At 40.2% G+C, this 13,566-nt stretch overlaps 1 protein-coding gene across 1 annotated transcript in view; it reads left to right on the top strand.

Moving 5' to 3' along the window:
* IQCM (IQ motif containing M) overlaps positions 1 to 13,566 on the top strand; it is a 107,898-nt gene that overhangs the window by 28,129 nt on the left and 66,203 nt on the right. The window contains exon 3 of the mRNA XM_067551591.1: positions 7,783 to 7,886. Coding sequence (XP_067407692.1) covers positions 7,783 to 7,886 — 104 coding nt within the window. The remainder of the gene's footprint in view (positions 1 to 7,782; positions 7,887 to 13,566) is intronic.

Raw genomic sequence — 13,566 nt, forward strand, 5'->3', positions numbered from 1 at the left:
GGCCTCTCCACTGAGACTGACAACAAAGGTACAATTAGTGCTGATTCAGTGACTGTATCTGTAATATGAGCCTTTACACATTATGCTGGCCATTGAGCACTGGAAGCATATCACTAACAATAGTGGCAATCTTAGAAACAGTACCTGATCTGCTTTTCTTAAAAGGAGGAGGTTGATTTAGGCAGTCAGCTTGCACCCTTGTTTCTACAAATGCTTTATGTATGAGGACAGCTAAAGCAGGCAGGAAGATGGTGATCCTATTGAAAAATTAGGCACCTAAATCAGGTAGGCATTGTAACAACGCAACACCTGAACATAACTTTAAAAATTTGGCCCTAACTGACTTGCTCAAGGTCACTCAGGAGGTCTGTGGCAGAGCCAGCAATTTAACCCAGATCACCTGAGCCCAGTGCTTGAGCCACAAGAATACTGTTCCTCCTTGTTATGAAACAAATTAAAAAAAAAAAAGAAGAAATCCATGTCATATTAACATAGTATTAACATACCTTTTAAAAGCAGCATATAATAGCAACTTGGATTTCTGATGATATCCTTGGTGCTCTTGCACATTATCTTAACAGAGAACTCTCAATGACATCATAGCCTTGTAAATTACAGCAACTATGTATTCTTCACTACACAGCAGCTGAATTTGGCACTGTTCAAAACAATAGAAGAGCCCCCTGTCCCATGAAACATTTGGTTATATTGAATCCCTTGGTCACCTGACAAATATGGGACTGCTAGTGTAAAACTTTAGTGTTGCTGGGTTTTTATTTAAAAAATTATAAAAATAAAAATATGCAGGTTCTCTAATAAACCGATTCTTATTTACACTCAAGCCTATTTATACCACTCCGGCCATGTAAAAGGCCTTAAAATGGGCATAATTACATTCATGCTCACTTTCAGGCCCCTTTACACTGTTAGAGTGGTGCAAAGGGGATTCAATGGACAAGAGAATCTGGTTCAATGTTTTGACCTGTTCAATTAGACTCTGCAATTTAAAATTTGATGTAACAGATGAAATCTAACATTTCAAATCAACCCTCCAACAGTTAATTATTCTAACAATTAGGATTTAAATTGACAAATAGGATCCTCCTCCTTTTTTAATTATACTGATAATCAAAATGTGAACTGCTAATTCTATCTTTCAGCTACTAATTGTATGTAAGTAGCTGATGATTAAAAGTGAATGTCCAATTTAAAAAAGGCATTAAACGGTTGAGAATTTAGAAAAAGATAACGCAAGTTTGAATTAAATGGTCATTGGGGACAAGAGTGCTGCTGAGATCCATGATTATAAAAATTACTTTTCCCACCTTTTTATTGCATTGTACGGACATAGCTTCCACAGGATTTCAGCATCAACCCTGCTAGCTCTTAATTTCTTCATTTGGTTGTTAAGTAGAAGTCAATGAAACAACTCCTGACTGGCTTTCCTGAAAGGTTGTTTATGGTACAAGGCTAGATAAAGATATCTTTATACCAAGATGGCACACAGAACAATGGAGGGGGGGGGGAGAAAGAGGGCCAGATGTTTTTTTGGGCCTATAAGAAGTGGCACAGAAGATAGGATGTAAGGGGGGGACTTAGGCATTGCAATGTTAGCGTTGCAGTGTCTAACTTTTAGGTGTCCTGCTGCCGAATGGAATTCACAGCCCTGAGTTAAGTGACCAGACTCACCATGCATGGATGGGGAGAGTTAGGCACTGAAGTATGGGATTCACCGAAGCCAGCATGCTGAGAGGTGTATCGTGATCCATGGCACTGGTGTCAGAGGACCCATATTCCCTATTGATTATTATTGATAGCACACCAGGATAACAGGGAACACTGGAGAGTTAGGCTGGAAGCAGCTCAGCTATGTGGACAGAGCAGTCCAAAGGATTTAAAGTTCCACTTGTTTAACTTTACTTGCCTTCAGCTTCATTCTTTGCGAATGAAACATGGTGTCAGTGTCTGAGGTGTGAGTTCTCTGAAGTGTAGCATCTGGCAGCATGAGCCATGGAGATCAGTCCCCTGGAGCTCTGGATTGTGTAGACATAAACCTAGCCTTGTGATGGACCCAGTGGAAGGAGATGTTCAAGCTGTGGACAGACCTGGCCATGCAAGAGGACTTGGTATAGGTATGCAGCAGAAGCCTCAAGAGAGAGGATGAAATCTCTAGGAGGCCCAACACTTCCAGAAGCACATGCAGTGAGACAACAGCGAAGGAGATCAGGTTGGCAGGGTTCCATACCCATAGTGAGATGAAATTTTTTGGGGAGGGAGGGGAGATGGCATGATTGGATAAAAGAGAAGAGGCCCACACTAGGATAGCTCTGCAAGGAATGTGGTAAGTTGAACCATTTTAGCAGTGTGTGCAAGAGTGGAGAAAGTTCCTACAAAGATTTGGTCAGACTTTTATAGAAGAGGAGAATGGCACATCAAATAATGGCGAGGGCATTGTGACTTTCTCCTAGGGTCTGAGAGCATATAAAATTCAGGTTGTTGGGACAGGAAAGCAATAAGAGGCAATACCAACCTCCATGCATGCAACAATTGTAACAGGGAAATTCCCTGTGTGATTTCAACTGGATAGTGGGGCCTTCTGCAGTGTGATTCCTCAGGGTGAGTTGGACTTGAACACAGACAGAGCAAGGTGCACTCTAATAATGTGCAATGAGAGAATAATGCAGACCATAGGATAATGTGACCTCATAGTAACTTTCCTGAAAAACACATGGTACTGAGTGAAGTTTGCAGTGGTGATTGGTAAACACGACAGACCCAAGTATAATGCAGCAATATAAGCCGTGGATTTGATCAGGGTTCAGCATCAGAATTTTATAGCTGCAGTGCATAAAGCACAAGGGGAAGTCCCATGGACAATGGAGACAATTTAAAAAGAAATGGGGGGGATGTTTGCAAAGATGAGGGTTTCTCAAAGGAAAACTGTAACTGAAAGTAGACCCCACAAAGGAACTTACTATGGAGGAAATTCCAGTGGCACTGTGTAATCCAGCATTCAAAGAGCTTGAAAGCAGGGGTATCATAGTACCTGCAGAGGCCAGTACAGCCTTAGTAAGCAGCATAGTGGTGGTAAAGAAACCATCAGGCAAATTACACATCTGCATAGATCTAAAGCCATTGAACTGTTCATTGAACTGTTTCCAATATCCACTGCCCAAAATTGATGACATCTTGCTAGAACTTTCCAATGCCGGAATCTTTATGGGTTTTGGCACAGAAGCCTGGATCAAGAATCCAGCATGCAGACAACCTTTGCAACACCATTTATTCACTACAGATGGCTGAGCATGCCAATGAGCATAAGTCCAACACTAGAGGTGTTCCAGAGAAGATTCCTCCAAGCTCCGGAAGGAGTGCCTGGGAATGGGATGCAAATAATTGCAGGTGATATGCTCATTGCAGGTGAAGGGAGTAATGATACAGAAGCTGAATGGGACAATGAAAGAAAAGCTTTTCTACAGCAGTACAGGGAAAAGAAGATAGAATTCAATCCAGAAAAAGTGAAATTCAAACAGCATGAGGTGACATACCTTGGACATTGGCTCACAGAAGACAAACTGAAAGAAAACAAGTTCAAGGCAGTCAGAAACTTGCCAACTCCAATGGATGTGAAAGGGGCACAGTGCTTCATAGGAATGATACATTTTCTGTCCGAGTTCTGTCCACACCTGGATGAAGTAATGGAACCGATACATCAGCTCACAAGGGAGGATGTTGAGTGCAAATAGGCAGGTCCCCAACTTCAAGTATTTGACAGACTGAAACAAATGATAAGAGATGCCCTTGTCCAAAGTACTACCATACAGGAGAGCCACTGATACTCCTGCATGATTCACTGGAGAAAAGATTGACGTAGCCCTTTTTCAGGAGCAACTGGTTGCTTATGCCAACAGATCCATGTCAGAAACTGAACACAGTTACATCCCAATAGAAAAAGAGCTGCTGGTTGTGGTTGTTGGAGTGGAGCGATTCAATCACTACATCTATGGCCCCCAGTAATAGTGCAATCAGACCACAAAACCCAAACTATCTCAAAGATGATGTAACCAGGTGAGTCTCTGGTAAACATGAGACTCCAACTTAGCTATGTGCTAGCAACCTCTGGCCAAAGGGACGGGGGATGAAGGTCTGGATGTCAATTATTTGTTTAAATGTTTATATTAAAATGTTTATAAAATAGGAAAGATCAGAAGGCCAGTGTTCCCTGGAGGCACTATTATTGATGTGACAGCAGGATAACAGGGAACGCTGGGGCGTTAGGCTGGAAGCTACTCAGCCACATGAACAGAACAGTCCAATGGATTTAATAAATTTCTGCTAGTTCAACCTAACCTGTATCCATCATCTCTCTTTGTGAATGAAACAAGCTGGGAATCACCTCAATTATCCAGAAAGAAATTCTGAAGGAAGGGGTGTGGCTTACACCCCATCTCTCAGAAAGATGTGGGCATCAAAGTCTGGGTCAGAGAGAGATGCTTATCTTCAGTTGGGATTCACAGCAATGAAACCTTTCCTGGACTTATGTACTTAATCCAGGTCAGTCCTTTTCCAAGAAAAACTAAGGAGGTGGTGGGAATGGTGCCCCCTTTTGATTTTTAGTCTGGTAGTTGAAGCACTTACCCAGGATGTGGGAGGCCCAGATTCAATTTCCCCCTCTGCCTGATATGGAGAAGGGATTTGAATGTGGGTCTCCTGTCGGATTATCAGTTGTAATTAAAAAAGGAGGAGGCTCCTATTTGAGAGTTCCCTGCAGTGGGCTATAGGATATTCTGGGCAGGTCCCTCTCAATCTCTCCTATGGAAGTTGTTCCACTGTGTACTAATGATTATATATGATTCGGCTAAAGAGAATGAGTGAGTCAAAGGCAGTGGTTCCCAACTTTTTTGGCTTGAGGGCCACAGATATCATTTTTACATCCCTGAAGGGCCGTCAGCAGCCCCCACTGCAGCCAGACGGAAGGAATTCAGTGAGGAGACTGCGTCCTTGCAGATGTCCCGTCCCCCTGGCTGCATCAGGGAAACCGTGCATGTCCTGTAGCCCCGTGCGCTCCACCTGGGTCCCTAGGCAGTGGCTCACTTCTGCACCAAGGAGGATGGGAGATCAGTGCTCCCCTCCCTCTGACTCCAGAGGGACCCCAGCACCTATGGACCCAGGCAGAGCACTTTGCCATGCTCCCTGCTAAAGACGGGGAGGGGAGTGCTGATCTCCCATCCCCTTGGCTGCAGCAAGGAGCCTGCACCGGTCTTGTAGCCCTGCGGCAACACTCTCTGTCTGGGTCCTTAGGCAGCAGCTCTTTTCTGCAGTCAGCGGGAGGGGAGTGGTGGGCCACTTTGAAAGACCCCCCGGGCCACAGGTTGGGAATCATTGGTCAAAGGCATAATGAGATCCAATTGCTGGAAGTTGAAGTTAAACAAAATTAACCTTGAAATAAGATGCAATTCCCTAGTGAGAGTAATAAAACATTGGGACAGTTTACTAGTGGGCGGACTCACTATCTCTTGGAGTCTTTAAAAACTGATGAGGTATCTTTCTAAAAGATATTATTGTTGGAGTAGCCAGGTGAAAAATAATGGCCTGTGATATATAGGAGGTCAGATGGTATGATAGTTTATTATTGACCTTAAACTTTGAAGCTATGAAAAGTGAAGAATTTCAAAATTTCACACACAACATTTTCTACTATATTTGGTTCAGTTCAGTCAAAGCATTTCATTTTGATTTCCACTTTAAAATAAAGTTTTGTAATAAAAAGTCATTTTTAAATGAAAATGTTTTCATTTGTTTTTATAAATTAACTTTTGTCAAAATCAACATATTTTTGTGGAATGTTGAGTTTGATTAATTGGTCTTTTTTAGTGAAAAAATGTTCTGTCAAAGTTTTCGACTAACTCTTTTTAGGGCAGTTATATGACTAATAAGCAAGGAAGTTTACAATTTGCTTGCAAAGTAGTGTTAATTCAGGCAAAAATATAATTCATAAGAAGTAAGTATGAGTTTAGAGTTAACAGAATATAGTCCCATTTCCTGATTTTAAAGCTAAATAAAAACTACACCAAAATTAAAAGGGAACATACAGGAGTCACCCAGGTAGACTCATGATGGACTTATGGTATAGAGTAAATGTATAGTAGTTTTTGCTGGAATTAAGCTTTATGTAACAATGGCATTATTTCAGAAAAAATTTGTCAGGGGCAAAGTTGTCAGCATCCCGCTTCTACCTTCCCGCTAAGGCTGTGGCTGCTTGTGGACGTTTAGCAAGTGGGTCTAATTCCAGATAGGGGCAGAGAGTTCCTGCCCCAGTCCTATCCAGGAGTAGGGATAGGGCAAAGGGCAATGTCTCACAAAAGGCCAGCCTCAGGCAGAGATTGGGGCCTGGCTCATTCCGTGCTCAGCTCTGGCCTAGGCTCCATTCACTGCTTCCGGTCTAGTAAACAGGGGAGGAGGAGATGCTGAAATGTGGTGATTAAGAGCCCCAGCTGGCCTGCTCCAAAACAGCCCCCATAGGCCTGGAGGAGACACCGCAGCACAGCTGCTGAGGAGCTAGGAAAAGTTAAGAGTACAAACCAAGGTCTGCAGGGACAATTGCCACCCCAGCCCCATAGCAAATGAGGCCCCTGTTACGTAACCAAAGTTCTGCTACTTTCAAATCTGTGGAGGCTGGCAACATGTGAAAAAAGGTAGGTAAAATGGACAGGTAAATGTTTGCTCCAAGCCAACATAGAGTAGTGGGTAAAAATCATATTCTATCTAACTCAAAACTCCTTTTGTTTTTAAGGCAGGAAAGTATGTTTATAAAAACCAATTATTACTTTTTAGGACATTTTAACTATAGTATACAACAACACTAGATTATGAACTAAATTGAAATCTGCCACAAGGCTCCGGGGTATGTACACTGTAGCTAGCAGTGTGCCTCCCAGCCTGGGTAGATAGACAGTGTGGTCATAAAATACCAGTGTGGACATTACGGCATGGGTGGTGGCATGGACAAGTTGTCAGACAGACATGTACTTGGGTAGCTAGCTTATGCCACTGCCCATGCAGCAACGTCTGCGTGGCTATTTTTAGCGTGCTAGCTTGAGCAGAGCTCGTGCAAGTCTGTCTATGCAGCCTGGGAGGTATGCTTCTTGGTGAAGTATAGACATACCCTGTGTTTATCTAGATAGACATACAGATGTATAACAGAGCAAGCTGACATTCTAAAATGGATTCCAAGCCCAGCTCAGCCCTATTTCTGGTTGTTGCCCTGTGTAGAGGCATTCTGACTGGTAATTCCCAGGACACATGGGAACCGTAAGTCTTGCAGTAATGTGTGCTTGAAAAAGGAAGCAGGAATATATGCGAGTTTCCTTTCCTTGGTCTTGTGGGATACTTGGAGAGCTTCTTGTGGGCCTCTCCTTAGAGAACACCTGGAGAGAAAGAGGCTGTTGGGGGTCTCTGTAGGGAGTTTGGGACAGATGGTTGAGCTAAGCCTGAGGAGAAGGCTTGGACAAATGGAGTTTTCGTTATAATTGTCTGAAAATTATTTGTGAGACTGGATTCAACCAGATACTATGATCAGCAGTGTATGAGATTTTACTAGTTTTGTTGTCATTGAACCAGATCCCAGGCAGGGTGAGAATTATCTGAAGTGTGCTGTGGAAGTAGCTCCCATTTACAAGATCGATCCTGTAGTAATCCCAGAATTTGGTCCAGTAGAATTAGTGGACAGTTAATCTGGAAAAATAATGTATTATTCTAAACTGTGTTGATTTTTCTAAACAGGCAAAGTATACCAGGACTGGAGGGGGGTGGTATCACAGAAACCTTTAAATGTGCAAAAACAAGTGACCCAAAGGAGGCCAATAATAAAAAAACTGGACAAGGAGGTATGTAAAACTGTTCTGATACTGCACTGATAAATGAAGAATCGCTAATACAGTATTGCATGAGAAACTCAAACTTTAACACTGAAATCTATTTTTTTAAGTAGGAGTTCATGTAATATATGCAACAGTATGATCAAAACAATGTTTTTCTTTTGAGGAATGATCAAAACAATGTTTTTCTTTTCTTTTTCTTTCTCTTCCTCATTATAAGGCTATATTAGTCATGTTTCTAATTTCACCAAAATCTTTCATATGCTTCCTTGTACCCAGGGAAGCCTCGGTTTAACTTGACCGATTTAGCATGTGTTAATGTTTGTCTACACTAGACATTTAAATCATGTTAATTAGCATGTGTTAGCTAATACATGCTACCATCACATCTTTAAATCCCTTTTTCTAGACTGTCCAAACTTTCTTTGAGTTAGACAGATCTATTTCTAGTTTCAGTTATTGACATCTTTCGTTACCGCAGTCATTTTTGTTTTGCCAAATTTATCTTACATTGTACTCTTCATCAATATGAGGTTTCCTCAACTGGGCTTTAAAAAACTAAAGCAGAAATTGATCCAGTCCTATGAAATGCAAATATTGAGTCATATTAAATACTGAAAAGCATGCAGCACTCCGAAGTTTGATGTTTACTCTAGTCTGCTCAGTTACAAATGATACAAAGTCTGAAATGAAATGAAATCATTTAACAAAAGTTGAACATACTTTATTTCTTAGCTAAAATGGTTTTGAGGTACAGCATGTTAGAAGTTCTTTAAAGTAGCACATATCAGTTGGGGATAACTCTTCTACCACTTGCAACTTTTTCTTCAACTTTTAGATTTGAATATGTTATTCTACTTAATAAAATCTTTGTTTTTCTTACATATTTGAGCTTATCTGGGATTTCCTGTGAAGGTTGAAAGGCTTTCAGGAAGAAAAGTGGGAGGGTTTCTTTTCTTTAAATGTTCCTTTTGTTCTTAAAAGGATCTCTATCTGTTGATAAAAGAGAATATGAAAGAAAGGCAGAGATTTGATGGCTTAAATTGATTTGGACTGGGTTCTGGGTAGTCACAGCTGGAACTCTAGCAATTCTGCAACTGCATGATGTTATCACTAAATGTCTCTTTTAATGATGGCGACTCAAATAAATGAAACTGTCAGGTAGATATAGTCAAACAATTGTTTTGAATACCCAGTGGAAAACACGTTGTATCCAGCTTTTGTACTATAAGCACTCTCCCTCTTGTCTGCTTTTTCCAGTCAGAATTGTGAATTGCCCTCAGAGTCAGTTAATTCTCAAAGACAATAGTGAGAGCCACTACTGGGGAGTATGTTTCATTTGGAGTTAGTTAATATTGAATATAGGATTATTGCTAAAATAAATTGTCACCATACTTAAAATAACACATGGAACATAAAACAAAAGATATAAGACAAAATATCCATGTAGATATCTGTCTTAAGCTACATTTTCACCACCAACCATGAGTCTCCTGCTCATGTACCTCTTCATGTAGCTCCTCACCAAGCTAGAACAAGTATAGAGTAGTCACGATAGTTTGAGTAGCAGCAGCAGAGGCATAGCTCAGCTGTGCTGAGTACATGTCCACCTGTTTCAGGCAAGTTTGTAGATAGCATGGCTAAGCCACACTGCTGCTGCAAGTACTCATGCTACCACAGCTGCATTATTTATACTATTGCTAGTTTGATGAGAGCTAGTGTGAGCATGTGTACAAGGGCTGGGGAATCACATCCCTAACTCGTAGTGTAGATATATGCATAAAGTATCAATCTATACATATACATATGATGGTATTTTGGGATCTCTTGCTCATGCCATTGGTATTTTATAAATGGCCTCTCATAGGGAATATAATTGCCAGGTGATCTCCAGTATTGTCTTCTAGTGTATCAGAAATATCGATTAAAAAAAGCTTTCTTGGGAGAAACTCGTAGAAGATGGCATTGAATCTAAACTCTAGTCTACATTATAAAATTGACTCCTTGTGGACAATGGTTGTGAGCAACAGGTTTACCTGAGCCTGCAGTGAAGACAGTTTACTGACTATCTTGGCTGGGACAAAACCATTTTCTGTGTTATAGAACATGATTGAGATTTTTTATAATGGTTCTGAAAATTGTTCAGTCTTTACTATGGGTGCAGTTAAGCAGTTTTCACAATAAATTCAGGGGAATCCATTGCTAACAACTGGCTCGGTGTTCTATGTAACACTTAAACAGCCAAGTCTCAGGTGAGTAAGTTAGTGATTAGGGAGTGTGTGCTTATTTTTTGGCATTTTCACTTGCATGGAATTTAGTTACAATAGGTAATCCAGTTAAAAGGAAACAGCCTGAATTAACAGGGGGAAAACCAAACCAAACAAATAAACAAAACACAAACTAAACCAAAAATAAAGCCATCTGAAAAGACAAGCTTTTGTTAATGAACATGTTTCACATAGAAAGAAAATCATTTTGTAGAATATTTTTGAAGTTCTAATTGCTTTCATTTGATGACAGAAAATGCACCAGAGAGAGAATATGAATTTTGATAAAACAATGAGCAGACCCAGAGAGTGCCTGTAGCCTCACTTACATCTACACACAAGGGGCATTGTTGTTGTTTGTTTAGAATGGCTTTAGTGTACTCTTTGGAAAATTTAAAAGAAACAGCCAAGTTAAATGGGTTCATTAAACTTTAAAATATGTTTGACAAAATTTTTCACTAAAAGGCATATGGGAAAGCTGGATAATGGATAACAGATTGTATAGGCAAGCTGTAGCATTACTAGAGTGCCATTATTTTGGATTATTGATTTATTTTCATTGAAAGAATATTAGGATGTAGTTGTGGTTTGCTCACAATTCATATTTTAGTAGGGTTATTTCCATGACCTTCAACAGGAGGGAGATAGTTCTTTAAAACAAATACTGTTATTTTAGTTATGAGCTAGCACTTGGACTCTCGCACTGTCGTTCTAGGCTGACAAACAGTAGTACTATCTAAGCAAGGAGGCTCCATAGTTTTGAATTTGCCTATACAAACAGGCTTATGTGATATTCTGAACTGAACAAAGCATGAGACATCTCACATGAAACAATGTAGAGGGTGAGAGCACAGTGTCACTATACAATAGTTTGTGTTGAGTTTCAACTTTTGTTCTAACCTACTCACTCTTTTCAGTCCCTTATGACTTTCTCAGTCAAATTCCTGCAAATTTGTTTACCTTTCTCTAAAGGTGCATTTTTTTAACAAGTTGTGCAAAATTGATTACGATAAAAGGACTCAAATTCCTGCTCTGGATAAAGAACCTTAAACTCTTCCCAAATAACCCCTTAGGCTTTGTCTACAAGGGGAAATTGACTGGCATAGATATAATGGAATAAGTTCTTACAGAATAGCTCCTTGTGTGGGCATTCTACTTTGGAATAAAAGTGACTTTATGCTGGAATAATTACTCTGCTCACAAAGCCTCACTGACTGTGAGACAAAGCTGAGACTTAACACTTAGTAAGCTTTTCTCTGAATTCTTGCTGTGCAGATGGCACAGTGGGGTAGGGAGCAGCAGGACTGGGAAGCAATAGAGGAGCTGATTGTCCTGGTGAGGAAGATAACAGGTGGTTTATGAAGTGGAAGGAAGATCTTTTTTGCAGGGCACTCCAGTTTCAGGCAGAAGGCTTTGAATTTAGCACGGGTCAGGCCCGGAAGTGAGCTTGCAAGACCTGTTGGACCCCATAAATGGATCTTTAAAGGTAAATTGGGAAGTGGAGGAAAGGAGTTGTGAAGTATTGGATAATCATAAGGTTGAAAGGAACAGGACCTATGGGAAGGCTATAGACCGGAAATGACGTGTTGAAGAGTAGTGGCAGATGGGGATGGGAGAACAATACCATTGGAGGGGCTGTGGAAAGGAAACTCTGTATAGGTATTTAGGTGAGACAATTTCTTCTCTCAGCAGCACAGTGCATATTGCTACAACAGCCACTTAAATTCCTCTTGTAAGTGGGAGGCAGAATGAACTGAACTGGCAAGTGGATCATCATAGTGTGAAGTGGGAACAGTTTATTCTGAGTCAAACACATGCTTTGCTGCACTGTGAAGATATTGGGGAGATAAAGTTGTCTTTTAAGTCTCTTGTTGTGAGAGTGTAGCAAAGAGCACCATTAGTGCAAACTTTTAACAACAAAACTTTATGATGTGCTCCTCATCCCCCACTTCATATTCTAAGGGGCAACTATGACATATAAATTATCATACTTCAGGATACTCCGTGAAAAAAGTATCTAAGGGATCAGTTCATTCTGAAAGTATAAAATATTTGAGATATTATCATATACTAAATCTGTTATTGCTTTATTAACAGCTCTGTTCATCAATATTTTATCATTTATGTCAATGTTCAGTTTTGAAATGAATAGCTAGCAACATAGCAGTTATTTATGTTTAGAAAAGTATTTTTCAGAAAAAAACCCAAAAACAAAGAAATCCACCTCTTCTGTAAGTGTGATAACTCAGCATCAAGGGAGCAAAGGTGAGCGTGAACTGGGATAGTAATGGTCTGGTCCTGACAAAGAGGAATATCTATCTACCTACCTATATATAGATCTCTCTCTCTCTCTCTCTCTCTCTCTCTCTAACATACAAAAATTCAGTGTGAGCTCACTAGTATGCATAGCACCCAGTGTGACAGATATTGCAACTGCAGAAGTATCTTTGGGGGACTATATTATATTAAGTTTATAGATGGTTTATGAATTGTTATGGGCCAGGGATTGTATACAACTCTGTGGGGGAGGGATACCATATTTTTTCCCTGGACAAATTTATAAATTAAACAGTAATAGTCACCAGGACCAGATGGTATTCACCCAAGACTTCTGAAGGAACTCAAATATTGCAGAAATTGCAGAACTACTGATTGTGGTATGTAACCTATCACTTAAATCAGCTTCTGTACCAGATAACTGGAGGATAGCTAATGTGATGCCAATTTTAAAAAAAGGCTTCAGAAGTGTTCCTGGAAATTACAGGCTGACAAGCCCAACTTCATTACCAGGCAGATTGGCAGAATCTATGGTAAAGAACAGAATTATCAGATACATAGATGAACACAATTTGCTGGGGAAGAGTCAACATGGCTTTTATAAAGGGTAATGTGGAGCAGCAGTCAAAAAAGCTAACAGAATTTCAGGAACCATTAGGAAAGGAATAGATAATAAGAGAATAAATATCATAATACCACAAAATAAATCCCTGATATGCTCAAGCCATAAATACTGTATGCAGTTCTTGTCACCCCATCTCAAAAAAGATATATCAGAAATGGAAATGGTACATGTGAGGAGAGAGTAAAAAAAATGGGGACTACTCAGCTTGGAAAAGAAATGTCTAAGGTGCGATATGATCGAGGTCTATAAAATCATGAATGGTGTGGAGAAAGTGAATAAGGAAGTGTTATTTACCCTTTCACATAACACAACAACCAGGGGTTGTCCAATGAAATTCATAGGTAGAAGGTTTAAAGCAAACAAAAAGAAGTGCTTTTTCACAGAACAAACAGTCAACTTGTGGAACCCATAGCCCTGAGTGACCTAAGTTTTGCCAACTTAAGTGGTAGTATAGACATGGCCTGTAGCTCTGGTCCTGCAGATAGTGAGCGCATGAGTGTAGCCCCACTGTGTTTCATGG

This window comes from Emydura macquarii, unplaced genomic scaffold (genome assembly GCF_026122565.2).
Source record: "Emydura macquarii macquarii isolate MOO-44397 ecotype Brisbane River unplaced genomic scaffold, CSIRO-AGI_Emac_v2 contig_1363, whole genome shotgun sequence".
Taxonomy (NCBI): Eukaryota; Metazoa; Chordata; order Testudines; family Chelidae; genus Emydura; species Emydura macquarii.